General features: G+C 40.7%; 1 protein-coding gene across 3 annotated transcripts in view; it reads right to left on the reverse strand.

Annotated features, from left to right (window-relative positions):
- Positions 1-1,806: 1,806 nt before the first annotated feature.
- Dhx9 (DExH-box helicase 9) overlaps positions 1,807-25,066 on the reverse strand; it is a 36,789-nt gene continuing 13,529 nt past the window's right edge. For 2 of the 3 annotated variants that reach the window (XM_045155046.1, XM_004658725.2), the window contains exons 7-28: positions 23,370-23,416; positions 20,805-20,941; positions 20,310-20,399; positions 20,053-20,214; positions 18,920-18,997; positions 18,437-18,628; positions 15,519-15,660; positions 14,927-15,009; positions 13,975-14,131; positions 13,000-13,100; positions 11,096-11,309; positions 10,848-10,942; positions 10,530-10,603; positions 8,979-9,131; positions 8,189-8,349; positions 7,150-7,261; positions 6,303-6,464; positions 6,087-6,214; positions 4,838-5,067; positions 4,635-4,750; positions 3,702-3,902; positions 1,807-2,722 (exon numbers count right to left, since the gene is read on the reverse strand). In XM_045155046.1, coding sequence (XP_045010981.1) covers positions 2,053-2,722; positions 3,702-3,902; positions 4,635-4,750; positions 4,838-5,067; positions 6,087-6,214; positions 6,303-6,464; positions 7,150-7,261; positions 8,189-8,349; positions 8,979-9,131; positions 10,530-10,603; positions 10,848-10,942; positions 11,096-11,309; positions 13,000-13,100; positions 13,975-14,131; positions 14,927-15,009; positions 15,519-15,660; positions 18,437-18,628; positions 18,920-18,997; positions 20,053-20,214; positions 20,310-20,399; positions 20,805-20,941; positions 23,370-23,416 — 3,505 coding nt within the window. In that variant the 3' untranslated portion in view covers positions 1,807-2,052. Of the gene's footprint in view, positions 2,723-3,701; positions 3,903-4,634; positions 4,751-4,837; positions 5,068-6,086; positions 6,215-6,302; positions 6,465-7,149; positions 7,262-8,188; positions 8,350-8,978; positions 9,132-10,529; positions 10,604-10,847; positions 10,943-11,095; positions 11,310-12,999; positions 13,101-13,974; positions 14,132-14,926; positions 15,010-15,518; positions 15,661-18,436; positions 18,629-18,919; positions 18,998-20,052; positions 20,215-20,309; positions 20,400-20,804; positions 20,942-23,369; positions 23,417-24,112; positions 24,246-25,066 lie in introns of those variants that run through there. The other variant, XM_045155053.1, reaches the window with a different exon arrangement.

Here is a 25,066-nt window from a genome sequence, read left to right on the forward strand (position 1 = left end):
CCACGCACACTGTCAACTGGAAAAGAGCAGGTCAGAGTGCCAAATGTGCACAGCGAGGCCAAGGGTGGTAAGCAGAAATGCCACCTTTCCAAATATTACCTGGCAGGTCTTCTCCCACTACCAGACCCTTTTCACGTCAGCAGCTCTCATTTACACTTGATGTGACTTCCTTTAGAAGGAAGTCTCCGGGCAGTCTTAACTGGCAAGGATAACTGAGGTGGCTGGGGTGGCCCACTCCTTTAATCCCAGCACTAGCAGGCAGAGGTAGGAGGATCACTGTCGCAAGAGGCAGTCTATGTAGATTCATTTCATGCACTTCACTCACTCTTCACACAAGCCAATTTCCTTTTCCTAATCCTCTCCACTACCCTGGCCTCCTGGCCTTAACCACCTGGGGCACTCACAAGCGCCTTCACTTGGTCGTCCACGGGTGGCAACATCAAAGTCTGGGTCCGGGCCTTATCCCTCTGTACCATGCTGCTGAGGGGTACCACAGGCTGTTCTTGTGGGGGTTCTCAGCAGAGATGTAGTCTACCTCTTTGAGTTGATTGACAATTTCCTAAGACTTTGCTGGGTGGGATCCTTATACCGTTTTTTCTTCATTCTACCTGCTATCCACCTTAGAGTTAGCCCATTTGCTTATCAGCAGGCAAAGTGCCCCGACTACCATGACGACCTTGTCACTGCTGATTGCTCTATTTCTAATTATTGCTTCTGGGAATTCTCATTTTACTTTTAATTATTGCTCCTAACAATCACAGAGTTTGAGGCCACCCTGAGACTATATAGTGAATTCCAGGTCAGCTGGGAGGAGGGGTACTCATCTGAGAAACCACTGCTCAAAGACACCACACAGCCGTGAGCCTTCTGCTAAGAAAAGTGGAACTGGCCAGTACAGCTTCTGTATGGAAACTGGATCATGAGGGAAACATGACCAAGTGGTTCCAGAAATTGACAACACACCCCATGACAAAGACATTCCTAATAGTGGCCCAACATCAGGTTCTCATCTATTTCAGCATGCATGGCAGGTGCCGAGGCCAGAAAACCTCAACACTCTTCTGCCTTACTTCCTTCAGATGAACTCTTCCTGGACTTGGAGGACTGGGGTCACAGGGATCAGTGGGTGCTGGGTTAAACATAAGTCCTCATACTTGCTTGGCAAGCACTTTACCTCCTAAGCAATGTTGTTCTCATTCCCAACTTCTAATACCAGTTGAGTCATTATTTTACAAAGCTTATGTTAAGTTTTCCTCAGAATATTAATGTCAACAGAAAGTAGTCCATAGACGGGGTTAAAAGGCTCACTTCAGTGTGTGGCACAGCTGAGTAGGATTACTGGATGTGGGGAAAGTAGAGGTACCGTAAAATACTGTGTGGGGATGCACTGGAGCAGAACTGAAGGCAAATCAACTCAGGACTCTTGCCTAAACTGACCTAAAATAACTGGTTAAGACAGAGGGAGAGGAGATATGGAGAGTGGAGTTTCAAAGGGGAAAGTGGGGAGGGGGGGAATGAGCATGGGATATTATTTACAATTACAGAAGCTGTCAATTAAAAAAATTGTAAGGTGAGTGTGGGTGGCGCATCCCTTTAATCCCAGTACTCCGGAGGCAGAGGTAGGAGGGTTCACCAGGAGTTTAGGCCACCCTGAGACTACACAGTGAATTCCAGGTCAGGCTGGGCTAGAGTGAGACCTACCTGGGTGGGGACTATTGTGTTAAGATCAACAACCAACCATACAGTCAATATTCAGTGTAATACTTTATTTCTATTGTATTAAATGAAAGCCAAGAAAATATCAAGTTAATTTAAAAGGCAAAACTTTACTCCTTAAAGAAAAGGTACAAACTGTGGTATGGTACTTGTATAATAGATCATATTTTACATAATATAAACAAAATCACTAACATATTCGTTTCCTGGAACTACAACAAACTACAGATTACGTGGAAAAATGGGCTTACATTTTTGGTGAAAATAAACATCTTGGAAAAACACATAAGCATGCTCTTTAAAACTGTCTATGCAGAGGCACTGACAACTAAGTTTTTAATAACCACCCCCTCCTCCTCTTCCCTGCCCAAAGTAGCCCCCACCAAAGCCACCCCTGCCCCCCCCTCGCTGGAACCCCCCAGATCCTCTGAAGCCCCCTCCAGATCCCCGGTAATCTCCACTGGATCCTCTATATTCTCCACCAAAGCCACCTCGGTAGCCCCCTTGGGAGCCTCCTCTAAAGCCTCCACCACTACCTCCCCCTCCACCGTAACTTCCTCGGTAAGAGTTAGGGCTAATACTATAGCCTTCACCGCCTCCATAGCCACCACTACCACCTCCATAGCCACCATTACCTCCATAGCCTCCTCCACCTCCTCCATATCCACCCCCACCACTTCCAAAGCCTCCACCCCCTCCAAAGCCGCCTCTGTTTCCACCGAAGCCTCCTCCTCCACCACCAAAGCCACCCCCACCACTCCCGAAACCTCCTCCACCACTCCCGAAGTTCCCTCCACCACCACCACTGCCGAAGCCTCCTCCAAAGCCTCCACCGCCGCCACCACTTCCAAAGCCTCCTCCAAAGCCCCCACCACCATATCCTCCACTATTGTATCCTCCACCATAGCCTCCACTGCCATATCCCCCGCCAAACCCTCCCCCTCTTCTATATCCACTTCCGTTATCGTATCGGGCCATCTTGGGAGGACGGGGACCATCACCATACCTAGGAAAAACAGAAAGCCATTTATTTAATTTCCTTCCTTTTTTAGAAGAAGGTATGATTACAAACACTGGCATATGCCACCATACCTGACCAAATTTTTACTAAGAGCCATTACAATGTAGTTTATAATTGTGGGTTTAAGCTGGGTGTGCTGGTATACACCTTTCATCCCAGCACAGGGGAGGAAGAAGGATCACATGAGTTTGGGGCCACTCAGACTACATAGTAAAATTGGCTAGTGAGACCCTACCTCCCAAAACAAGTGCATGTAGTTGGAGGTAGGGGAAATAGAGGGCCCATAAAAAGGACCCAAGCTCGATTTCCCAGAACCCACGTAAGTCAAGATGCACAAGGGGTATATGCTTCTGGAGTACATTTGCAACAGCTAGAGGCCCTGGCACGCCCATTTTCTCTCTTCTCCTCTTCCTCAAAAAAAAAAAAAAAAAAAAAAAGTAAAAACATTTTTTAAAAAGGTACCATGGTTTTTGTCCTCTGGCATACATGTATGCCCACATGTGGCAGAGAAATTTTACCTTCTGTCGGGTATGATGACACTGTGGGCTGATTATAAATAAATAAATTTTGGTCTGAGGATAGAAACCAAACTAAAATTTATTAAGTGATAAATACATAATATTTTTATAAGAAATTGGCCTCTTTTTAAAATGTTTTTGTTCATTTTTATTTATTTGAGAGTGACAGAGAAAGAGGCAGATAGAGAGAATGGGCATGCCAGGGGTTCCAGCCACTACAAACGAACTCCAGATGCATGCACCCCCTTGGGCATCTGGCTGACATGGGTCCTGGGGAGTCGAGCCTCAAACCGGGGTCCTTAGGCTTCACAGGCAAGCACTTAACCGCTAAGCCATCTCTCCAGCCCAAATATATAATATTTTAGCTAAGGAGCAGTATCTCTGTCAAACTTTGGGAATTATGGGCCTGCAATGATGTATGCATATAATATTAATGAGGTACTCACCGTACATTTCCAATCATAAGATTTATACCAGAAGCAGAGGGCCTAGAGATTTGGCGGATTGTATTCAACATATGTTCATTCACAGGATCCAACTGGCTGATGATATTAGGTTGTTTGGATACTTCTACAACCAGAGCTTCCATGGCTGCCCGAAGAGCAGTGATGCATGCAGCAGCTTCATGGGATATTTGCAGTCTGATCCTAAAAGAAGGGAAAACAAGAAATGACCTGTTACCAAATTTCCACAGGGGCAAGTCATGGCACATATCTGCTTAAATACCATTACATTAGGATGGTGCTAGATGTAGGGACACATGTAAGAATAATTTTCATGAAGTTAAATATACTGACAGCTATCAGCAAGAAGCTGGCTAGGTGCTCCTAGGTCTTAACCATAGAACCCATCAAAACTAACTCTACCAGGCATGGTGGTTGGATGCCTTTAATCCCACCACACAGGAGGCAGAGGGAGGATCACCATGAGACAACATAGTAAATTCCAGGCCAGTCGGGGCTAGAGCAAGCCCCATCTTTAAAAAAACCCAGAACCCAGAATGAAGTCTCCATGAAAGTAACAGAATGTTGGCATTTTCTAGACTTTTACTACGGACCTAAGCCATCTTATTGAACATAAACTGTATTACTGAATTTTACAACTCACACAGAAGATGTTGTAAATCACTTTAAAGCCATCAAATTAGGCTTTATACTAGTTAGGTGAGACCTGAGATCTAATAAAAACTCTAAAAATTTGGACTGTGTATACTGGTGCAAGCCTTTAATCCCAGCACTCAGGGAGGCAGAGGTAGGAGTACTGCTGTGACTTTGAGGCTACCTTGAGACTCCAAAGTGAATTCCAGGTTGGCCTGGGCTAGAGTGAGACCCTACCTTTGAAAATAAGTTGGCATGGAACCCACACATGAAGATTCTTACCAGTCATCTATACACACAATCTGTCCATCAGATTGGACTTTCTTGGAGGCGAAGAGAAGCAACTGCAAGGGAGTGACTAAGGTCATGCCTTTAGCAGAGATGGCTCGGGTTCGAATCTGCAGATGGCAAAGTGGCAAACTATTAAACTGCTGCCTAATAGGCTATGATATGAACAATGTAGATTTTTCTGAAGCTTTATTTACCTTTTCACCAAAAACAAAGAAAGGAGATGGGTACTTCATGTCTTGGCTGCTAAAAGGACAGTTCACAGATGATTTGTGGATAAGGGCATTCCGCCCTTCAGTGGTAAGGATCTTTCTCTTTTCTTTATGATAGCATACATTGGGATAAACACCAAAGGCCAGTAGAGAGATAACAACATCCAAATTATTATCTGGTCCAGTGTTAGAAAACACTTGTGTCAACAAACAATCTGTTGGGATAAAAGATTTGTAAATAATCTTAGGTGTCTACTTAACTGTCACATTACAACTTACAAGAATTCACAAATTGTTTCTCCTGACTCCCAAATTTTAAAACCTTGTTCTCAGATCCCTATACCACATTTAAAGAGGATTTCAAATCTGTCAAACCCTAGAATATGAAAGTGAAGCCTCAAGTCAACCAATGTGTTCTGAATACATAATAAAATAGGATAATAATCAAAGGTGTGTGCTATTCTTAGTTAATACTTGTCTCAAAGATCGAGTAAAGGCTGGGCGTGGTGGTGCATGTCTTTAATCCCAGAACTTGGGAGACAGGTAGGAGGATCACTGTGAGTTTGAGTCCACACTGAGATTCCAAAGTGAGTTCCAGGTCAGCCTGGACTACAATGAAACCCCTACCTTGGAGAGGAGGGGAATAGAGATGGGTTTTAAAAAACCCACTAAAATGAAGGCTGTTTTCATCCAGATGCTTTAAGAATAATTTATCACAGGGCTAGAGAGGATGGCTTAGTGGTTAAGCCAAAGGACCCAGGTTCAATTCCCTAGGACCCACATAAACCATGCACAAGGGTCACATGCAGTTCATTTGCAGTGGCTAGAGGCCCTGGTGTGCCCATTCTGTCTAGCAGCTCTGATAAGCAATAAACGTTTTTTAGAAGGGTTATTTAAAGCTGGGCATGGTGGCGTACACCTTTAATTCCAGCACTCAGGAAGCAGAGGTAGGAGGATCACTGTGTGTCCTAGGCAACCCTAAGACTCTACATCTTAGTAAATTCTTGGTCAGCCTGGGCTAGAGAAACTACCATGGGGAAAAAAACTATCACTTCTTAGGAATGCCTTCTAAGAAGCCAGAGAGGTGGCTAAAGGAGTTCTGCTTCCAAGTCTGTTTCCCAGAGGTCAATTCCACAATACCAACTCAACTCTTCATTAACATGGTATGCACAGGGATTACAGGTGTGTAAGCCACCATACTGAGCTCAAAGAGTTCACAATTGTTAAATCTTACCTTCTGGAAAGCCAGAATTAATCAGAATCTCTTTAAGTTGAACTTTGGCCTCCCAAGTCATTCTTAGTGTAGCCATATTAAGTCGTTTTTGATCACAAAAACGTATCTCAGCCTCTTCTCCACTCATTCTAAAATAAAATTGGGTATAAATTCATTCTTAGTATGTTAAACTACAATGAAATTACAATCTTGTACTTCCCACTCAAGCTTTTTTACCTAGCATCATCCCAGGCTTGGAAAACTGATAGAAGAGCAACATGATCAGAAAATCTGTTTCCAGCAAAATTCCGATGTATGTAGCCCAGCCGCTTTCCCTCACTGATGAAGGGCTCTGGAAAGCAGGTAGCAGCAGAAATAGTGCAGACCGCATCACCCACACTGAAACAAACACAAACCAACACTAGATGAAAATCTTGTTACTGCCATTATCTTCAACTGTGGATTTTAGTTTTATGCAGGATGCTGGTTTTATTGACACTGAAATCACCTTAAGGAAAACATAATGAGACTACTTCAAATAGCCAAAATAAATGTACCATTATTAATTAGGACCAAGACTTTTACTTTTCTTTTGCTATTCTGTCACTAACAAATAACCTAAATATTTAAGATTTCTGGTAACAAATTCCTCCACTGTCTCCAATGCCTTTAATTTTCAGTAACTAGTATTTAATCTGAAAACTGGAGTTTGTAGACACCTATCTGCTACAGTTCTTTGGAAGGTCTATAAAATGTGTTTGTCCTCTTATCCACCTACCCAGTTCATAAATCTTAAGAATGCTTAGATTTGTAACTTCAACCGGATCTATCTACTTCTAGAACTGGGCTGCAGAGATGGCTTAGCAGTTAAGTCTTGCCTGTGAAGCCTAAGGACCCCAGTTCAAGGCTTGATTCCCCAGGACCCAAGTTAGCCAGATGCACAAAAGGGTGCATGTGTCTGGACTTCGTTTACAGTGGCTGGAGGCCCTGGTACACCCATTCTCTCTATCTGCCTTTCTGTCGCTGTCAAGTAAGAATAAGAACTGATTCTACTTCACTAACAGCAATAAAACAAAGCACTTACTAAAAAATGCACCCCATTATCATCATTTTGCCAAAACGAGGCTCAATGGGGAGTTTGGCCAGGATTCGTCCCAGAGGTGTCAGTTCATCATTGGCATCCAATGCATCAAGCTCTGTGGAAAGGCATTTGTGAGTGATGTTAAAGGACACATTTTCATGCGAGTAAACGTGAAAACAATTCCATTCATGCACCGTATGTCAAGCCTAGTAAAGGTCGTCACCATACCTACACAACCTTTTTTTTTCCTCAAAAACAGAATTCTAGACCAAACAGAAATAACTGGGTCCCATGATGAAGAGTCGACCTTTTGATAATAATGCATAAACATAATACAAAAATCTAAATTACTGTAAGTCTTACGTGCCAATCTGTTTTCTCAAAAAAACAAAAAAAAAACTGGGTATGGCACTTTAATCCCAACATTGATTCACGGTCCTAATAACCTTGTGGTCAGCCTAAGGCTAGACTGAGTTCCCAGTTAATGACAAATTAAAAAACTGTCTTGAAGCTGGCATTGGGTGCATACCTTTAATCCCAGTACTCAGGAGGGGAGAGGTAGGAGGCTCACCATTATTAAGGACACCCTGAGACTACCTAGTGAATTCCAAGTCAACCTGAGCTAGAGTGAGACCATACCTCCAGAAACCAAAACACTGTCTTTAAAAACAAACCACAATCAAGTCTGATGTTCACAGAGAATGTTCTGTTAAAAATTCAAATCCTTTCAAGACTTGGAAAGGACTGCACTGATAATTTAGCAGTCAATGACCTTGCCTGTCATGCCTGAGAAACCAGATTCTATTCCCCAGTAATCATGGGTGAAGCAGCATTGACTGGAGGGGCTATGGTAGACCCAAGCCCATTCATTCTCTCTGCCTCTTCCTCTCTTCCAACTCAAGTAAGTATAAATTTTCAAAAATACTTCAAAAAAAATTGAAACATACACAGAATTACCTCATAATGTTTATACAAGCTCTAAAGTACCCAAGAAGTCAGTATTACCAATGAAAGACAGACAAGTAATAGCATTTACAAATACCTCGAAGAGTATGTTCTGCTTCAATCACAGCATCCAAAGGAGGAGGTTCAATTGCCTTGGCAAGAAACTGACCAATACCCCCAAGGCGCAGAAGTTTTATGGACAGAGCGATTTCATGCAATGGTGTTCGGAACATCTCTGGTGTCATGTGAGTTTCAAGTCTAAAACCATAAATTTTGTTACTAATAGCTCAGAATTTAACAAAATCTTTCAAAAATAATCAGGTAGATTTTTTGGCAATTAAAACAAATGCTAAAAACTTTAGGCAGGGGCTGGAAGCAAAGAGGCTCAACAGTTAACAGTACTTGCTTGTAATACCTGATTCTACATGTTATACAAATGGTGTAGTTATTCTGAGCTCACTTTTGATACTGTTATAAATCTATACTTGGAGCCAGGCGTGGTGGTGCACACCCAGCACTTGGGAAGTAGAGGTAGGAGGATCATGAGTTACAAGCCACCCTGAGACTACATAGTGAAATGCCAGGTCACCCTTGGATCAAACAAACAAACAAAAAAAAGCTGGGCGGTGATGGCCCCCGTAAGCCTTTATTCTGAGCTCTTGGGAGGCAGAGGTAGGTTGCCTGGGCTACACTGAGACCCAAAATAACAAAATAGAATAGATAAAATAAAAATTACTCTGCTGGGCATAGTGGCCTTTAATCCTAGCAATTGGGAGACAACAGTAAGAATATTGCCATGAGTTCAAGGGCACCCTGGGCCAGCAAGCAACCTTACCTAAGAGGGACAAAACACAATTACAACAAAAACTCATTAAAAGAGTCATTACCTGTCAAAACGAGCACGGCTACAAAGATGAAAGCAAAAGCCAGGTCGTACACGACCAGCTCGTCCTTTCCGCTGCTCAAGATTTGTTTTGGAAGCCCATACTGTAGCATAGTTGGTCATGTTGTTATGAGCAGTGAACAGTTTCACTTTTTGCCTATGAGAAAAAGGAGTTAATTCTCAAAACTTTTCTAGCTGTGAATCTAAAAAGGTACATCATGAACATGGCTTGCCTTGGGTATTTTATGACATTTATACCTCCAATACCAACTTTAGATGATACTCAGAAATACTGAGGGAATTAAAAGACTTAGAAGAATTGAAATGGAAACCTGACCAGGAGATATAAACCTCTAATCCCAGGAAAGTGAGAGACAACCTTAACAAAATTAATGAGGGGATGGGTGTAAGAACACAACTGGAGCAAGCAGCATTAATGTCAGAGGCCAATGCTTTTTTTAAGCACTGTACCTTTGAGTCTAGAACGTGTCTTATATTCAAACCTGACTAGACTGGACTCTCTAGTAAATACAATTTTGGTGGATGCTGCTCCTACAGACCCAAAATAAGGTACTCATGCTTGCAAGACAAGCACTGTACCAAATAAGCCAACTTCCCCAGCCTGAAAGGCTTGTTTGGAGGCCCTGGTGACTGAACCAAAGTCTCAATAATATACCCAAGTAACATGACCCAGTTTACTTTGTTCACTTGTCTATTCATCAAAGGCTATATATGTAATTACAATGCCTCGCAAATTAACTTCTGAAGATTCATTCAAACCAGTACTGAAGGGTGCCTGTTAGCTTGGAGTTTAGGACAAATCTGCCTAGACTCTCACAGGCTGGGACTATTAGCACTATGTGCCACCACCTAAACTGGACCTGATTACAGACACTCTTAATCCCAGCATTAGGGGTCTAGAGGCAGAAGGATCTCTGTGAATTGGGAGGCCATACTGGGAACACAGTGAATTTCAAGCTGACCTGGGCTACAGCAAAAAGGTACCTGGAAAATGCACACACAGCCTGGTTATTAAAAAGATGTGTCTTTAAAAAATAATAATAAAAAGATGTGTCTTTAAGGTTCAGTATTTAACACATGATACAAAATGGTCATTTACAGGACCAGTAAGTTAAAAATGCAGTGGAATTAATGAATTGGGTGAAAGCAAATTATCAGTGGAGAGCACTCAATTTATTCCTAAGTATTACCTTTCTACCACATCAAAATTGTTATGATTAGCATGAATGTTATTCTTATTATTACCTCCAACCAGTATTCAAAAATGCAAAATAGAGACAAGTGAAATGGAAAATGCCTTTAATCCTACCACTCAGAAACTAGCACTAAGGAGTTTCAATCATGAGTTCTAGAGCACACTGAAACTACACAGTGAAAAAAAAAAGCAAACCACTGAAAATAGGTGTTTGGTTGCATGTGTAGAAGCATTCCTAGTACCCACTTATATCCAGACAGAGTGGTGAATGCATCTGAAACTGGACTACCTATTCTCTCTGCTTGCAAATAATTAAGAAAAGATTCCCTGGAAACTTACTTGCAAGAGTCAATGACATAAACGACATCATTTATGGTAATGCTTGTCTCAGCAATGTTTGTGGACAAAATGACCTGAAAAGTAATATAAAGATTACATTTAGGAAAGTCTTTCACCTATAGGTGAAAGGATTGATTTAATATGACAGAAATACCCATAACCTGAATGGAATTTTAACAGATAAAAACTCTACCTTTGAAGATTAGATTTTTCCTATCTATTATATCTGATAGTTAAATCTTTTCTTGGATGATCCCTGAAAGCTTAGTATTTATTGCTTATTTTGTCACCCCTAATCCCATCACTGTTAATGAATACCTTAGTTACTCCATCTGGTACTGGATCAAACACTTTGCGCTGTTCTTCTCGAGGGATCTGAGAATGCAGAGGTAGAATCTGGTATCTGTGGCTTCCTATTGTAATGCAGAAAGGTAAATCATTACAAACAGAACTACTTTAAACTGTTCTCATATTTTTATTCAAATATATACCAACATACTAGTGAGTTTTAGCAAAAGCAAAATACTGACATTTACTGAGAAAAGTGAGAATTGAAAGAATCATACCAAAATGTGGGTTCATTTCCAAGTGTTTCTGCATGGTATAAATCAAATTCCAGCCAGGTAAAAATACCAATACAGCTCCAGGAACATTAAGGGTTTCAATGTACTTAAGCAGAGCTTCAATGAGTTCAAAAGGAGTCTCCTTTTCATTCAACTGAGACATGCTCAATTTTGTTTCTGGACCATAGTCATCACTACAGATCAGGTTACAATTTGCCTGCAGAAAGGGATGGGGGTACATATTTGATTGTGACCATTACTACAGCTTACTACTGGTTGTCTTGATTTTTTTTTCTCCAAGTATACCGGACCTCTTCTAACATTATTAACAGGTGACTTAAGTCAATATACTAGCATGGAAGCTAGTATTCATTCCCACTAATACAAAACAAGTAGTTTTTTGTACATTTACAAAGTATTTCTGCAAACTCCCAACAATATTTCAAGGGTTGTCTTAAACCTAACTGTGCATATTAACAAATATTCTTTTAAAACAATTATTGGAAACAGGGTATGGTAGTGCACACCTTTAATTGAATCATGTCTGTATAGTTTTGAGTTGAGACCCTCTGTCAAAAAAACTAAGGAGTGAAGGCTCAGTCAAGGCAGTTGCCATCAAAGACAAAGGACCCAAGTTCAATTTCCCAAGACCCATAGAAGTCAGGTGCACAAGATGGTGCATGCATCTGGAATTCGTTTGTGGTGGACAGAAGACCTAGTGTGCACATTCTCTTCCTCTCTAATAAAAAATATTATTTATAATGTATTAACAGAAACAGATGTCTTTGTAAGCATGTTTCTTACTTATGGAGAGGTAACTTAAACTTATGTTAGTTGTAGGCTCCCTGCCCATTCATTCTCCCTTCTCTCAAATAGATCAAGAGATGCTTAGTGGTTAAGGTACTTGCCTGCAAAGCCTAAGGAAACAAGGTTTAGCCTCATGCACAAGGTGATGTGTATCTGGAGCATGTTTGGTGTGCCACTGTCCCTGTATTTCTACACCTTCTCTCTCAAACAAGTGTTCACTGAGCTGGAGAAATGGCTTAGTGCTTTCCTACCCAGGTCCATATCCCACACTCATGGAAGGCAGGTGTACAAGGTAGAACAGTACATATGCCACCATACCATAAAATAAACTCAATCATTATGCCTCACCTCCAACTACCAAAAGTTTACAGAAGGACACCATCATATTCAGTATTCTCATATTTTCTTTTCTCTCTCTCTCTTTTTTCTGATGTAGGTTCCCACTCTAGGCCAGGCTGACCTGGAATTCACTATGTATTCTCAGGCTGGTCTTGTACTCACCGCAATCCTATTTCTGTCTCCTGAGTGCTGGTTATAGGCATGTGCCACCACGCCTCCCATTATGCACAAAAAGTCCTGTTGTGGCATACCCAAAATTGTAATAAGGGCTGGAGAGCTGATTAGTGGTTAAGGGCTTGCAAACAAAGCCTAGGGACCTAGGTTTGATTCTCCAGATCCCAAGCAAGCCATATGCACATACTGGCACACGCACCTGCAGTTCATCTGCAGTGGCTAGAAGTCCTGGCGTGCCCATTCTATCCCTAATAAAAATATTCTTTTAAAATGTATTGACAAAAATTAAGTTGTCTTTGCAAGCATTTGTTTCTTACTTAGGCCAGAGATGACTTGTAGTAATCCAAAGCTAGGCATTACAATCAGTTTGAAAAAGTTTTCTACAATGCTAACTCATGCTGGCCGTACTTTGTACTTTTAGTAATTTCTTTCCTTTCCTATGTTCTGCAAATCCTAGCATTCAAGATTCAGGTCAATGGGTTGAACCTGGGTGAAAAAACCAAAAAAGAGGAAGAACTGAAGGAGGGAGAGAAAAGTCAGTCAATCAAACATAGAACCAATGGTCATTTTCCTGAAAATCTACTTACATCATCATCCTCACCACCATCGTCTTCTCTGTCTTTCTTTTTCTTGTCCTTTGGTGGTGGAACAAATTGAGTCATCTGAATGCAGTCTTCCAGAAAATATTCTGTCAGAAAGAATACAATTACGTCAATGCATGCAACCAACTCTCATGGTGGTACAGTTTTAAAACTTTTGTAACACAATTACATGTTATGTATTGACAGCCGAATTATTAAAAATGGACAAACAAGCTGGGTGTGGCATGCACACCTTTATTCCTAGCACCCAAGTCCTCCCTTAAACAATGCAGCAAATTCCAGGTCAGCCTGGGCTTAAAGAAGAGACCCTACCTTGAAAATCCAAAAATAATGAAAAAAAAAAAGTGTGGAGGTGCAAGCCTTTAATCCCAGCACTAGGAGGCAGACTTAGAGGCCACCCTGACACTACATAGTGAATTCCAAGTCAGCCTGAGCAAGACTGAGAGCCTACCTGAGAATACTTAGTGAATCCTAGGTCACCCTAGGATAAAGCAAGATCCTACCTCAAAAATCACAAAAGCAGTACAGGTCTTGGGCTGGAATAACAGCACAACGGCTATGGCACTTGCCTGAATGTCTAAAGACTACAGTTGTCCTATACCAATGATAAACTGGCACATGTATCTAGAAGTCATTTACAGCCCAGGTACATCCTTGTTAAGACTCATTCTCGGTCTTTCTGCTGGGGATTTGTAAGGGGGTTGTAAGGAGGTAATTATCAGTTTACTGTCTATAACAAAGAAACTCAGTAAGTTTTTTTATAAGTCCAAATCTTAAACTGGGAGTTGTGGCTCATGCCTTTAATTCCAGCAGAGGCAGAAGGATCGCCTTGAGACTCCACAGTATAATCAAGGTAAGCATAGGCTAGATAGAGAGACTCTACCTCGAAAAACCAAAAAATAAAAATAAACTCTAAATCTTATCTCACACACAAACATCTAACTACACTAAAAAATTTACCTTGTACAGGAAATGTCCTTCCATAAACTTCAATGATAGGGCAATTGAAGAAATATTCACAGAACATGCTGGTGTCAATAGTAGCAGACATAAGAACAATGCGAACTTCAGGATAAGCCAGAACGACGTCACGGAGTACCACCAAAAGAAAGTCAGTCTATTAAAAAAAAAAAAAACAGCCATTTTGTACCATGGGATATAAAAAATGGTCTATAGTGCCATGGATGCTTTACTGTCAATTTAGTTTTTAATGGAGCTGGTCCAAGTTCCAGATAAAGGCCAGAGTATAAAAACTTTTCTTCAAGACAAGGTCTTCTGTATCCTAGACAGGCCTCAAACTGGATTGGTAGCTGATAACTATGAACTTTGACCTTCTTGCCTCCACAAGAGCACAGATTACATACAGGAATGTGCTAAGGAATCAAACCAAGGAAGGCAATCTGCCTGCAAATCAACTGCCCAGCCAAATGATCTATGTTCTCAGACCAAGCAACATTATGAACACTAAAAGTTGTAGACTAAAATTAATGCCATTTGAGACAATATTAAAGCAAAGCTTCCCAGCACTCACACCAGGTGATATATTGGACTCACATAAAGCCTATCTCAGCTGGGCATGGTGGTACATGCCTTTATTCCCAGCGCTCGGGAGGCAGAGGTAAAATGGCCATGTGTTTGAGGCCACCTTGAGACTACATAGTGAATTCCAGTCAGCCTGGTCTAGAGTGAATGCCGGGAGTGGTAGCGCATGCCTTTAATTCCACCACTCCAAAGGCAGAGGTAGAAGGATCGCTGAGTTTAGTGCCACCCTGACACTACATAGAAATGTGGAGGTCATCCTGGGCAAGTATGAGACCTCCTACCTTGTAAAACCAGAAAGCAAATAATTCAAAAAAAAGCATATGCTTATTAAGAGAAAAAAATGCATTCATACAATTCACAAGCAACTTACATTAATATCTCTTTCATGTATTTCATCCACAATTACGTGACTGATTCCTCGAATGCCTGCTTCTAATTTTCTTAGTAGTACACCTAAAAAAGAAAAACCCCATTAAGTAGATGTGTTTCCTTGAAAGACAGATAATTCCTAATTAACTTTAGTATTTATTTAAGCAGCCTTTCTTTCAGAGAGCTTGTATGTGTAATAATAAATTAGGAACCAACAGCCTAAAATACACCTCAGGCTAAGTCTTGTTTATAAGGTCTCATCACAGTGATCCTTCCACCTCTGCCTCCCAAATGCTTAGATAGATTATAGTGGTTGGCTTGTCTTAAGTCATTAACAGTAATTTGTTTCATTTAATTAATTCACAGCACTAGAAGGTAATCATACATATTACCCCAAGAAAAAGTTAACCGGTTCTATTTAAAAGAATTTCAAAACTGGGCAAGAGAGATGGGGCATGCATCTATCTGGAGGCCATGGTACTTTCATTCTCTACTTTTTTCTGCCTCTTCTCCAACTACTGCATTTTCTAGTCATTCTGTTTACATACTAATTTACTTAATAAAAACCCTAGGGAAGGAAACTGAATACTTACCTACAGTGCAAAACATGATACTGGCATGGGGGCGGGGAAGAATAGACTCAAATCGAACACTGTAGCCACAGCTTTTTCCAGGCTCTTCACCCCTCTCATAAGCAACTCGCTCTGCCACTGCAACAGCACTGATTCTTCTAGGCTGCAACAAGAAAATAATTTCCAATTTTAATTACCAATTCACATATAGTACCTAAATAGGGCTGTGTGTGCACAATTGAATTAGCCCTGACTGACTGGGATACACTAACGCCAGGCTGGATTTTGTATCACAGCTGTCCTAGTGCAGGGGTTAAAGGCCTGCACCAACAGATCCAGCCTATTTTATTGTTTGTTTTCCAGATAGGGCCCAGACTGACCTGAAATACACTACTCTCATGTTGATCCTCTTACCACAGCCTTTGGAGTGGTGGGATTAAATTTTGCGCCAAGTTGAAAATTGTTTAAGTACCTCTAACTATTTATCAAGAAAGCATGTATTGTTCACGAGGGGAAAAGCCTTAAAAAATGTAATCATGGGAAGGCTTGGCGGCTCAAGCCTTAATTCCTTCACAATGGAGGCAGAGGTAGAAGTATGGCCATGAGTTCAAGGGCACCCTGAGACTATATAGCTGTTTCAAGATTAGCCTGGGCCACAGTGACACGGCTGAGACTACATAGTGAACTTCATGTCAGTCTCACTCAAACTAAAAATACCTACCTAGGTCGGCAGAATAGCTCAGAGGTTAAGGCACTTGCCTTCACAGCCTAAGGACTTGGGTCAACTCCCCAGTACCTATGTAAACCAACCAAACAAAGTTGTACATGCATCTGGAGTTTGTTTGCAGTGTCTAGATGGCCTGGCACAACCAACCTCACACAAATAATCTAAGTAACTCTGGGTGTGGGTGTTAATCCCAACAATGGGAAAGAGTTTAAAGTGGATTGTTGAGTTCACAACGAATTCCAGATAAGCCTTGGCTAGAGAACCTACCTTGAAAGTTACAAATTTAGAAAGTTTTGTGCTTGCTTTGGCAGCACATACAAAAAAATCCAATTACTTGCATAATTACTATTAATCTCAATACTCAGGAAAAGGGAGAGGAATGAATGAGTCTGTCACTAGCTTAGGAAAAGAGTGATTGATGCAAGAAAGCCAGATGTTTAAGATGGTGTATATACCCGGCGTTCATTTGCAGTGCTTAAAGTCCCTGATGTGCCTGTTCTGTCTACTTGCCTCTGACACTTTCTCTCAAATAAAAATCTTGGGCTGGAGAGATGGCTTAGCGGTTAAGCGCTTGCCTGTGAAGCCTAAGGACCCCGGTTCGAGGCTCGGTTCCCCAGGTCCCACGTTAGCCAGATGCACAAGGGGGCGCACGCATCTGGAGTTCGCTTGCAGAGGCTGGAAGCCTTGGCGCGCCCATTCTCTCTCTCTCCCTCTATCTGTCTTTCTCTCTGTGTCTGTCGCTCTCAAATAAATAAATAATGAACAAAAAATATTAAAAAAAAAATCTTTAAGCTGGGTGAGGTGGCACTCGCCCTTAATCCCAACACAGCCTACCTACACATTGAGTTCCAGATAAGCCTGGGCTACTGAGACCCTACCTTGAAAACAAAACAAACAAAGGAAGTGCAGCAAAGATGGGTTAGCGTTTATGGTGCTTACCGGTGAAGACTAAGGACCCAGGTTTGATTCCCCTGTAACCATGTAAGCCAGATGCACAAGTTGGCACATGTGTCTATAGAGTTTATTTGCAATGGCTATGAAGACCTAATGTGCCCACTCTCTATCGGCCTTTCTCTCTAATAAAAAAATGAAATGTATGCTAAAGCTAGAGGCAAGTCTTCGTGATTAAAGCATTTTTACCTGCAAATTCAAAGGACACAGGTTTGATTTCCCAGTAACCACATAAAGCCAAGGTGGCACGTGCATCTAGAGTTGGTTCACAGTGGTTCTAAGCCCTGCCCTGCCTATCAAATAAAATAGTTTAGAAAACAATGTTTAACTGGGAATGGTGGTGCATGCCTTTCATCCTAACCCTCGGGAAGTAGAGGTAGGAGGATCACAATAAGCTTGTGACTGCGCAGAACTACATAGTGAATTCCAGGTCACACTGGGCTAGAGTGAGACCAAGTGTCTTTAGCAGAACAGTTAAGTCACTTGCTGTCAAGGTATAATCATCCCAAGTTTTATTTTCTAGTACTGACATAAAGCCAGTTTAAAAACTGAGGCACTGTATTAGGGAGTTTGTTTATAGCGGCTGGAGCCCCAGGCACATTTTCTTGAGTATGGTGGTGCATGCCTTTAATGCCAGTACATGTGAGGCAGAAGGAGTAGGATCGCTTTGAATCCATTGTCACGACCAGTTTGGGACTACAGTGGGATCTTTAAGAACTACCACAAAATGTAAAGAATCAGGATCATAATGAATTGAACAAGTTTTATCTAGGTGTGTTCTCAGCATCCTGTTAAGCATGAAATTGATATGGTTAAAAAAATACAAACCCATGGGCTGGAGAGATGGCGTAGCGGTTAAGCGCTTGCCTGTGAAGCCTAAGGACCCCGGTTCGAGGCTCGGTTCCCCAGGTCCCACGTTAGCCAGATGCACAAGGGGGCGCACGCGTCTGGAGTTCGTTTGCAGAGGCTGGAAGCCCTGGCGCACCCATTCTCTCTCTCTCCCTCTATCTGTCTCTCTGTGCCTGTCTCTCTCAAATAAATAAATAAAATTAAAAAAAAAAACAAACCCAGGAGGTTTATTAAACCCAGGAGGTATATTATTACCAGGGGATATTTTTATAATCATGGAAAATGTTAATAAAAATTGAGAAAAAATATTTTAAATAAATAAAAAGATCAAAAAAATGCAAACCCTAGGTTCCAAGTAATTTCTCTCACTTAAATTCTATTAACATATATAGTAAGGTGGCTTTCTACTCACCTGAGTTACAACAATATTGCATTCTGCTGCTCTGTTGTTCTGGATAAAGTCATCCAGAATGTACTGAGGAACCTGTGTGGTCTTACCACATCCAGTAGCCCCTCGTATAATGACAACTGAATTTTGACTTATTGCTTCCAGGATTTCAGTTTCAAACTTCTTCACAGGTAGTAACTCTCTCTCTTGTAAGACCTGTTAAGAAAGTTACAAATTCAATCAAATTTTATATAACTTATCCATTCAAATCAGTGAATCACTACCTATTTAATCAAATCTTCATGAACATGTCAAGGGAATTAACTGTTACATTTGATTCAAGTTACATGACATGCTAATACTTCTTAATATAATTCAAAATTTATTGACCAATCTCTCTAAACTTAGAAATAACTATGATTAGCAGTTTTGGTTAAAAAATCTCCTAAAAAGTGGCTAAAATTTAAGTATGCAGAATTTATATTAACTAGAACATTTTATACTTACACTTTGCAAATTATGATCCTGTTCCAGTTGATACGTTAATTCATTCTTCAGATCCATGCTTATTTGTTCTGTGGTAGCCTGAAACATGAAACAGCAATATTTGAACAGAATCTTCAACACACTTCATTCATTGAGAAAACCAGAAGCCTTTTTATTAAAAAAAAATCCTGAGGCCTGGTGTGGTAGTGCATGCCTTGAATCTCAGCAGTTTTGCTCTGAGTTTGAAGACAGCTTGGTCAACCTGGGCTACATAGTGCGAACCCACCTCAAAGAAAACAAAACCAGAACATAAAGAGTACTGAGTGGTTGAAAGATTCTGCCGTTCTTGCTCAGGTTTGATTCCCAGGCCACTCCCAAGAGCTGGACACAAATCAATTGGCAAATGCCTGATGTTGCTTTTCAGCAGGAGTGCATGTGCACACCTGAACACATCCTCACAAACAGGCTAGTTGTATGCATGTATTGGCAAGTAGAGAAGACAATTCAACTGCAAATGAATTGGACTTTGTGTACACACTGAAGAATTGAACTCAGGCTATCAAGCTTTTTGAAAGCAAGTGCCTTTTATCACCACTGAGCCATCCTTGTAGCCCTAGTAAGTCAATGAGTTAATACTACTGTGGCCATGGAGGCTTTTAGTAACATTACTTGGGAGACCCAGATCAGGACTACCATGAGATCTAGGCAACCCTAAGACTACAAACTAAATTCCAGGTCAGCCTTGGTTAAATATTGAAAAAAAGTAACAGCAGTTTGTGGAAGCTCTTACAATGCAAGTTCATACCTCCAGGACCCACTTAACTGTGATCCTAGCCTCCTATGAAATTAGAAAGCCAAACAATTCCTAGAGGGATGTGAGCAGCTACCCTAGCACAGAATATTCTGTCTCAAAAACAAGTTGGTGGTATACATCCTTAATCTCAGCAAAGGTAGGACCACCATGAGTTCAATGCCATCATGAGACTACATAGTAAATTCCAGATCAGCCTGGTCTGAAGTGAATCAATCCCTACCTCAAAAGACAAACCAAAAAAACAAGTTGGGGCCAGGGGTGGTGATCCTATCACTTCCAAGGCTGAGTTAAGATTGCTGTGAGTTAAGATAGACATGTTAAGCAATATATTTGAACTCACATAGGCCAGGGGCCCTTCATCAATGTTGCTACTAGTCCAAGGATTCCAGTTGGATTGTGGAGGTGACCAGGGAACCACTCCTACTGCATTCTGCCTCTGAGATGGCTCAAAATGAGCAAGTTTTCCAATGTTCAGTACAACAGGTACAGAAGGATCAACAGGCTGTTAGAAAAGAAGCAATATATATTTAATAAACACATGTCTAATGAGAGAATTTCTATCCAATATAAAATAAAAAGCTGTATGTATATGCTTACTGGGGGTACAATTTCAAGATCCAGCTCTTGAACCACATTTTGCAGCTGGAGTTCTAAATCTTGAGAGAGGAAAACTTTATAAGGTTCTACCTGCAGAAGAATAATAATGAAAGTCAGGCAGTGCACATATATTAAAAAAAAAAAACTCACAACCACTTGACAGGACCTAACATGCTCCAGCTAATGCAAGGTCTTCAATATCCCTAAATCTTCCCTTTAGAGAATAGCTTCAGTGATTTAGTCTATGGCCAAAATGAACATAGCATCTTCCCAGACTAAGATGATTACAGCCTTTTTATTTAAGAGTGGCAGAGCTCCAGATGCAGCTTGATAAGCAGCAATTTCCTGGCATGTTACATCAAAAGCCCTACTCCCATGCTCACTAATGAAAAAAGGAATAGCTGCTACAACTATGAATTCAACTTCCTCATACAAATACTGGGCAAATACTTAACTGAGGCTTACAATTATCTGAGTATTAAGTGTAAGACTTACTCTCTCTCCTTCTTTCTTTTTTGTAAGTCCAGAGTAAGCTTCAATCACTCCAAGATGATACAGTTGCCTAACAAGCGAAAGAGCACAGGATTGTGCTGCCAACTTCTTATTGGATCCATGTTCACGAGCAAAAATTCCTATAATACAAGGATTGCAAAGGACAGAAATTAGGTAAGTAAACATCACATGCAACAATCACTTTTTTCAATGTTATTACCCAAATGTAATCCCATCATTAATAACCCATCGTTTTCAAGTCTCAGTGCAGGCTGACCTGAAATTCACTATTCCTTCAAACTCCAATTGCCTCTTTGTGCAACTATATGGGTACTGGGGATTCAAATTCAGGTCATTAGGCTTTGCAGACAAGGCTCTTAACCGCAGAACCATCATCTCTCAAGCCCTATCACTCTTTTATACAGCACAATACACGTTAGTGTTCCTGTGCTGGTGAATTAGCTCAGTGGGAAAACACTTGCCTAACCTTTGTCATCAATGCGGCAAAATCAAAGTTTGGTTTTCCATGGCACAAACGGGTCTAAGTTTATGGTAATGAAATAGTATAAAAACAAGTGTAGCAGACTGTGGTGACACGCTACAATTTGAGTTTGAACCCACCCAGAGACTACAGTGAATTCTTGGTCAAGCTGTGCTACAGTGAGACTACCTCCAAATATGAAATCAGGTATGCTTGACCACATTATCCAATGCCGTGGGTTTAATCCCTAGCACAGTATCAACACAGCTACAAATAATTGTTTTCTGTCCCACAGTACATACATTTAGCTTTACAAAGGGTGACTTACATGCAGATTCCTTTCTAATTTATTCTTATGTCAGTTGTTTGCCAGGCTAGAAGACTTTTATTCTCTAATGCCTATCTATTCAAAATAATTTTTGTGTGTGTATATATATGCAGTGGTGGGAATTAATCTCCAGGTGTCACCCATGTAATGCCAAGTACTGCAAATGGGCCACAAACTCCAGTACCACAAATAACATTGTTTGTTTTTTTTTTTTGAGGGTGGGGGAATTTCTCACTCTAGCCCCAGTTAACTGGAATTTACTACATGTTCTGGGGTGTCCTTGAACCCATGTCAATCCTTCCTCTGCCTCCCTCCAGAGTGCTGGGACATGTACCAACATGACCATCTAAATTTTTCTTTTGGTTTTTCAAGGTAGGGCCATACTCTAGAGTCCAGGCTAATGAAATTCACTATGTAGTCTCAAGGGTTGCTAGGATTAAAGAAATGAATCACCCCACCTGGCACAAAGTAACACTTGCAGTTTTAACACTTTTTGGAGTATTACTTTATAGCTCAGGTTGGAATTAAACTGAAAGACTTCTTGCAACAGCCTCCAGAATATGGCAAGACTACACCCAGTTTTATTGTCCAGTGTAATAAATTCAACATCATCTTTTAAAAACATTGTTTTTATTTATCTGACAGAAAGAATGAGTATGGTAGAGCCTCCAGCCACTGCAATCTAACTCCAGATGCATGGTGCCCCCTAGATCATCAGGGTAACACAGGTCCTGGGTAATCGAACCTGGCTACTTTGGCTTTGCAGGTAACCCTCTTCACTGCTAAGCCATCACTCCAGGACTCAAAACCATTTCTTGATAAACCAGGGATTTGAGTATCAGCCAGATTTTCATATGCTAAAGTAAACCATAGCATAAACTGCATAATTAATGCAGAATCACAGGCTCTTTCTCTAAATTTGGAGATTAACGTATCCCCAGTGACAGAATAATTTCCTCAATGTCACAGTAGAGGCATGGTGGTGCTTGATTTGGGAGGCATAGATGGGAAGATTGCTGAGTTCAAGGCCAGCCTAATTCCAGTTCAGCCTGGACTAGAATAAGACACTACCTCAAAAATAAAGTCACAGAATACATATTACATAACCAGGCTCACAGTACTTCTCTATTTCTGACAGGAACTGTGAGTACCATAGTGCCTAAAAACAAATATAGGCATCACCTTTGTGAATAACCTTCTTTAAAGTAGCATTCTCACAATTGTTTTTCAAGAACTTTATTTTTATGCTTAGGATAGAATGCAACTTCTTGTAAATGCAAGTGCTCCAACATTAAGGTCCATCATTACAATCATTATATGGGTATTTCACTTTTTATAAGCACTTTACCAAACATGCTGTACCTACCAAAGGTATCTGTTAAATATTATGTACAATGTAAGACAATGTTTGCTCACTTTCTACCTCCAATTTTCCCCCAACATTACCACCTTCCTTCCTTTGTAGAACCTACTAAGCCCTAAGATCATTCATGTTCAACTGTCTAGCCCTTGCTTGAGTGGACATAAGAGAACCATGAGTGTATTGCCCCAGTGATACTGTTACTAAATCTGTGATGGTTCTTTCCCTGGTTATGTTGGTTTGTTTCATCAGACTATCAAACCTTCAAAGGGCAAAGTTTAACACACTACCCTACAGTGCTGTAACCTATGATCTTCCTACAATACAGCCTCCAGACATTGCTATGGAAATTTTTTCTTCTTACAAATTTTAGAATACCGAAGGAGGAGTTATACTTACTTCTGCCCAGCTGCTTGATATAAATGGTCATTTCTGCAATAAAGCTCCTGTAACAACATATACAAACAAGGTTAGGGATTTCACTCAGAAATTATTAACTCCAGGTCTCCCAAGTTAGGGAGGCTTCAACTGCTTTAAATAAAAAATATAAAGAAAAAATTCTGACCATCTTTCTGTCCAATCCTAGAACAAAGTATGTAAAATACAGCTGATAAGTGAATTATTCATGAAAAGAAAATGTTAGGTCTTTAGAGTATACAATACTTATGCTTACTCCAAAGGTTGGATCTAAATTTTCCACACTTCGCTCGGAATCAAGAAAGCACAAAAACAACTATTTAAAATTATACTTATAACTATCTTAAGCTTCTTGTGTTTGTGCCACTCATTACAACTGCAACCTGTTAAGACAAGCTCCAACATGCACCACTGTGTACCAGTAGCTCCTGAGGCAGAGTTCCGATTTATCCATATAGCTGGAAGAAGTCCTTGGTAACAGAAAGAAAGCTTAGGCCTATTTATATCACATTACATCAGGTCAGAGACTAGAGAACAAAAGTCACTTCACATTGTAGCTAAAACTCCTAGCAGATTCTAAGGAGTAAATTAAGGTTTTTAGCAAATATATATTCTGCTCCTTTTGCTGCTCAGGTACATCCTAATCTTAGGGCTGTAAATAAAAGGTTAGGTAAAGGCTTAAGGAAAAAAAAATGTTAGTCTCCTTCCTATACTTGTAAACTGACCTTCAGGCACAAGGGCTTCAAGGGGTCAAAGGCCATTGGCTTTCAGGGGAACAACATCCACCCTTTCATTAATGACACCGATGACAGTATGTTTCTCAGCCAGGCTTAAAGTCAGCACTCAATTTCATTCTCCTCCACCTAGGGGGGAACAGCAACACCAGAAATCAGTTTACAATAGTTTCCCATGTGATTGCTTAGTTCAGCCTAAGCATCAGCACATGTGTATATGAACACAGACCTCTGGTGTTGCTGTCTGTTATGCCTTTCAATGAAGGACATACAAGAGCAATCTGTCCCAGCTCCAACTGTCTGCCTCTTACATTGCCATATCCTGAATTCTTTGTTTCTTTGTATCAGAAATCAGTAAGATACTGACATCATTAATGGCACACTCAGGTATATTATCAGACTTTTTGGTTCTGGTACTGGGGATCCAACCCAAGGCTTTGCGCATGTTAGGCAAGCGCTCTACCAATGAGCCACATCCCCAGTCCTTATTATTCTTAAAAATCACAAGTCCAAATTGGTAAGTTATGTTTTGAGAAATCTGACACCAAATACAGTAGAGAATTCAGGATTGAACAAAGCAGTAGGAAGCAGGAGGAGCCATGCTCTGATAATTTATTTTGATGATATGGCCAATTTTTTTTTCATTTTGGCAATTATTTTAGGGTTGCTACTTTGCAACCAAGGGAGAACACTTTAATTTTTAAGGAAAACATCCTGGAATTTGTTTTGAATTTATTTTGAATTTTGTATATGGACAGCAAATCGAATCATTCAGATGTTTTCCATTGTCATGTTCCCATTCTTTCAATAAAAATGTAGTGCCTCCCCTGAAGAGTCTAATCCATATGAGCCTTCCTGAGAGTAATAAGTACTACACCCTGGAATGCTCTTAGGAAGAACATCAAGCAGGCTGAGAAACATACGGTCACATATCTTCCCTTACCT

This window comes from Jaculus jaculus, chromosome 1, assembly GCF_020740685.1.
Source record: "Jaculus jaculus isolate mJacJac1 chromosome 1, mJacJac1.mat.Y.cur, whole genome shotgun sequence".
Lineage (NCBI taxonomy): Eukaryota > Metazoa > Chordata > Mammalia > Rodentia > Dipodidae > Jaculus > Jaculus jaculus.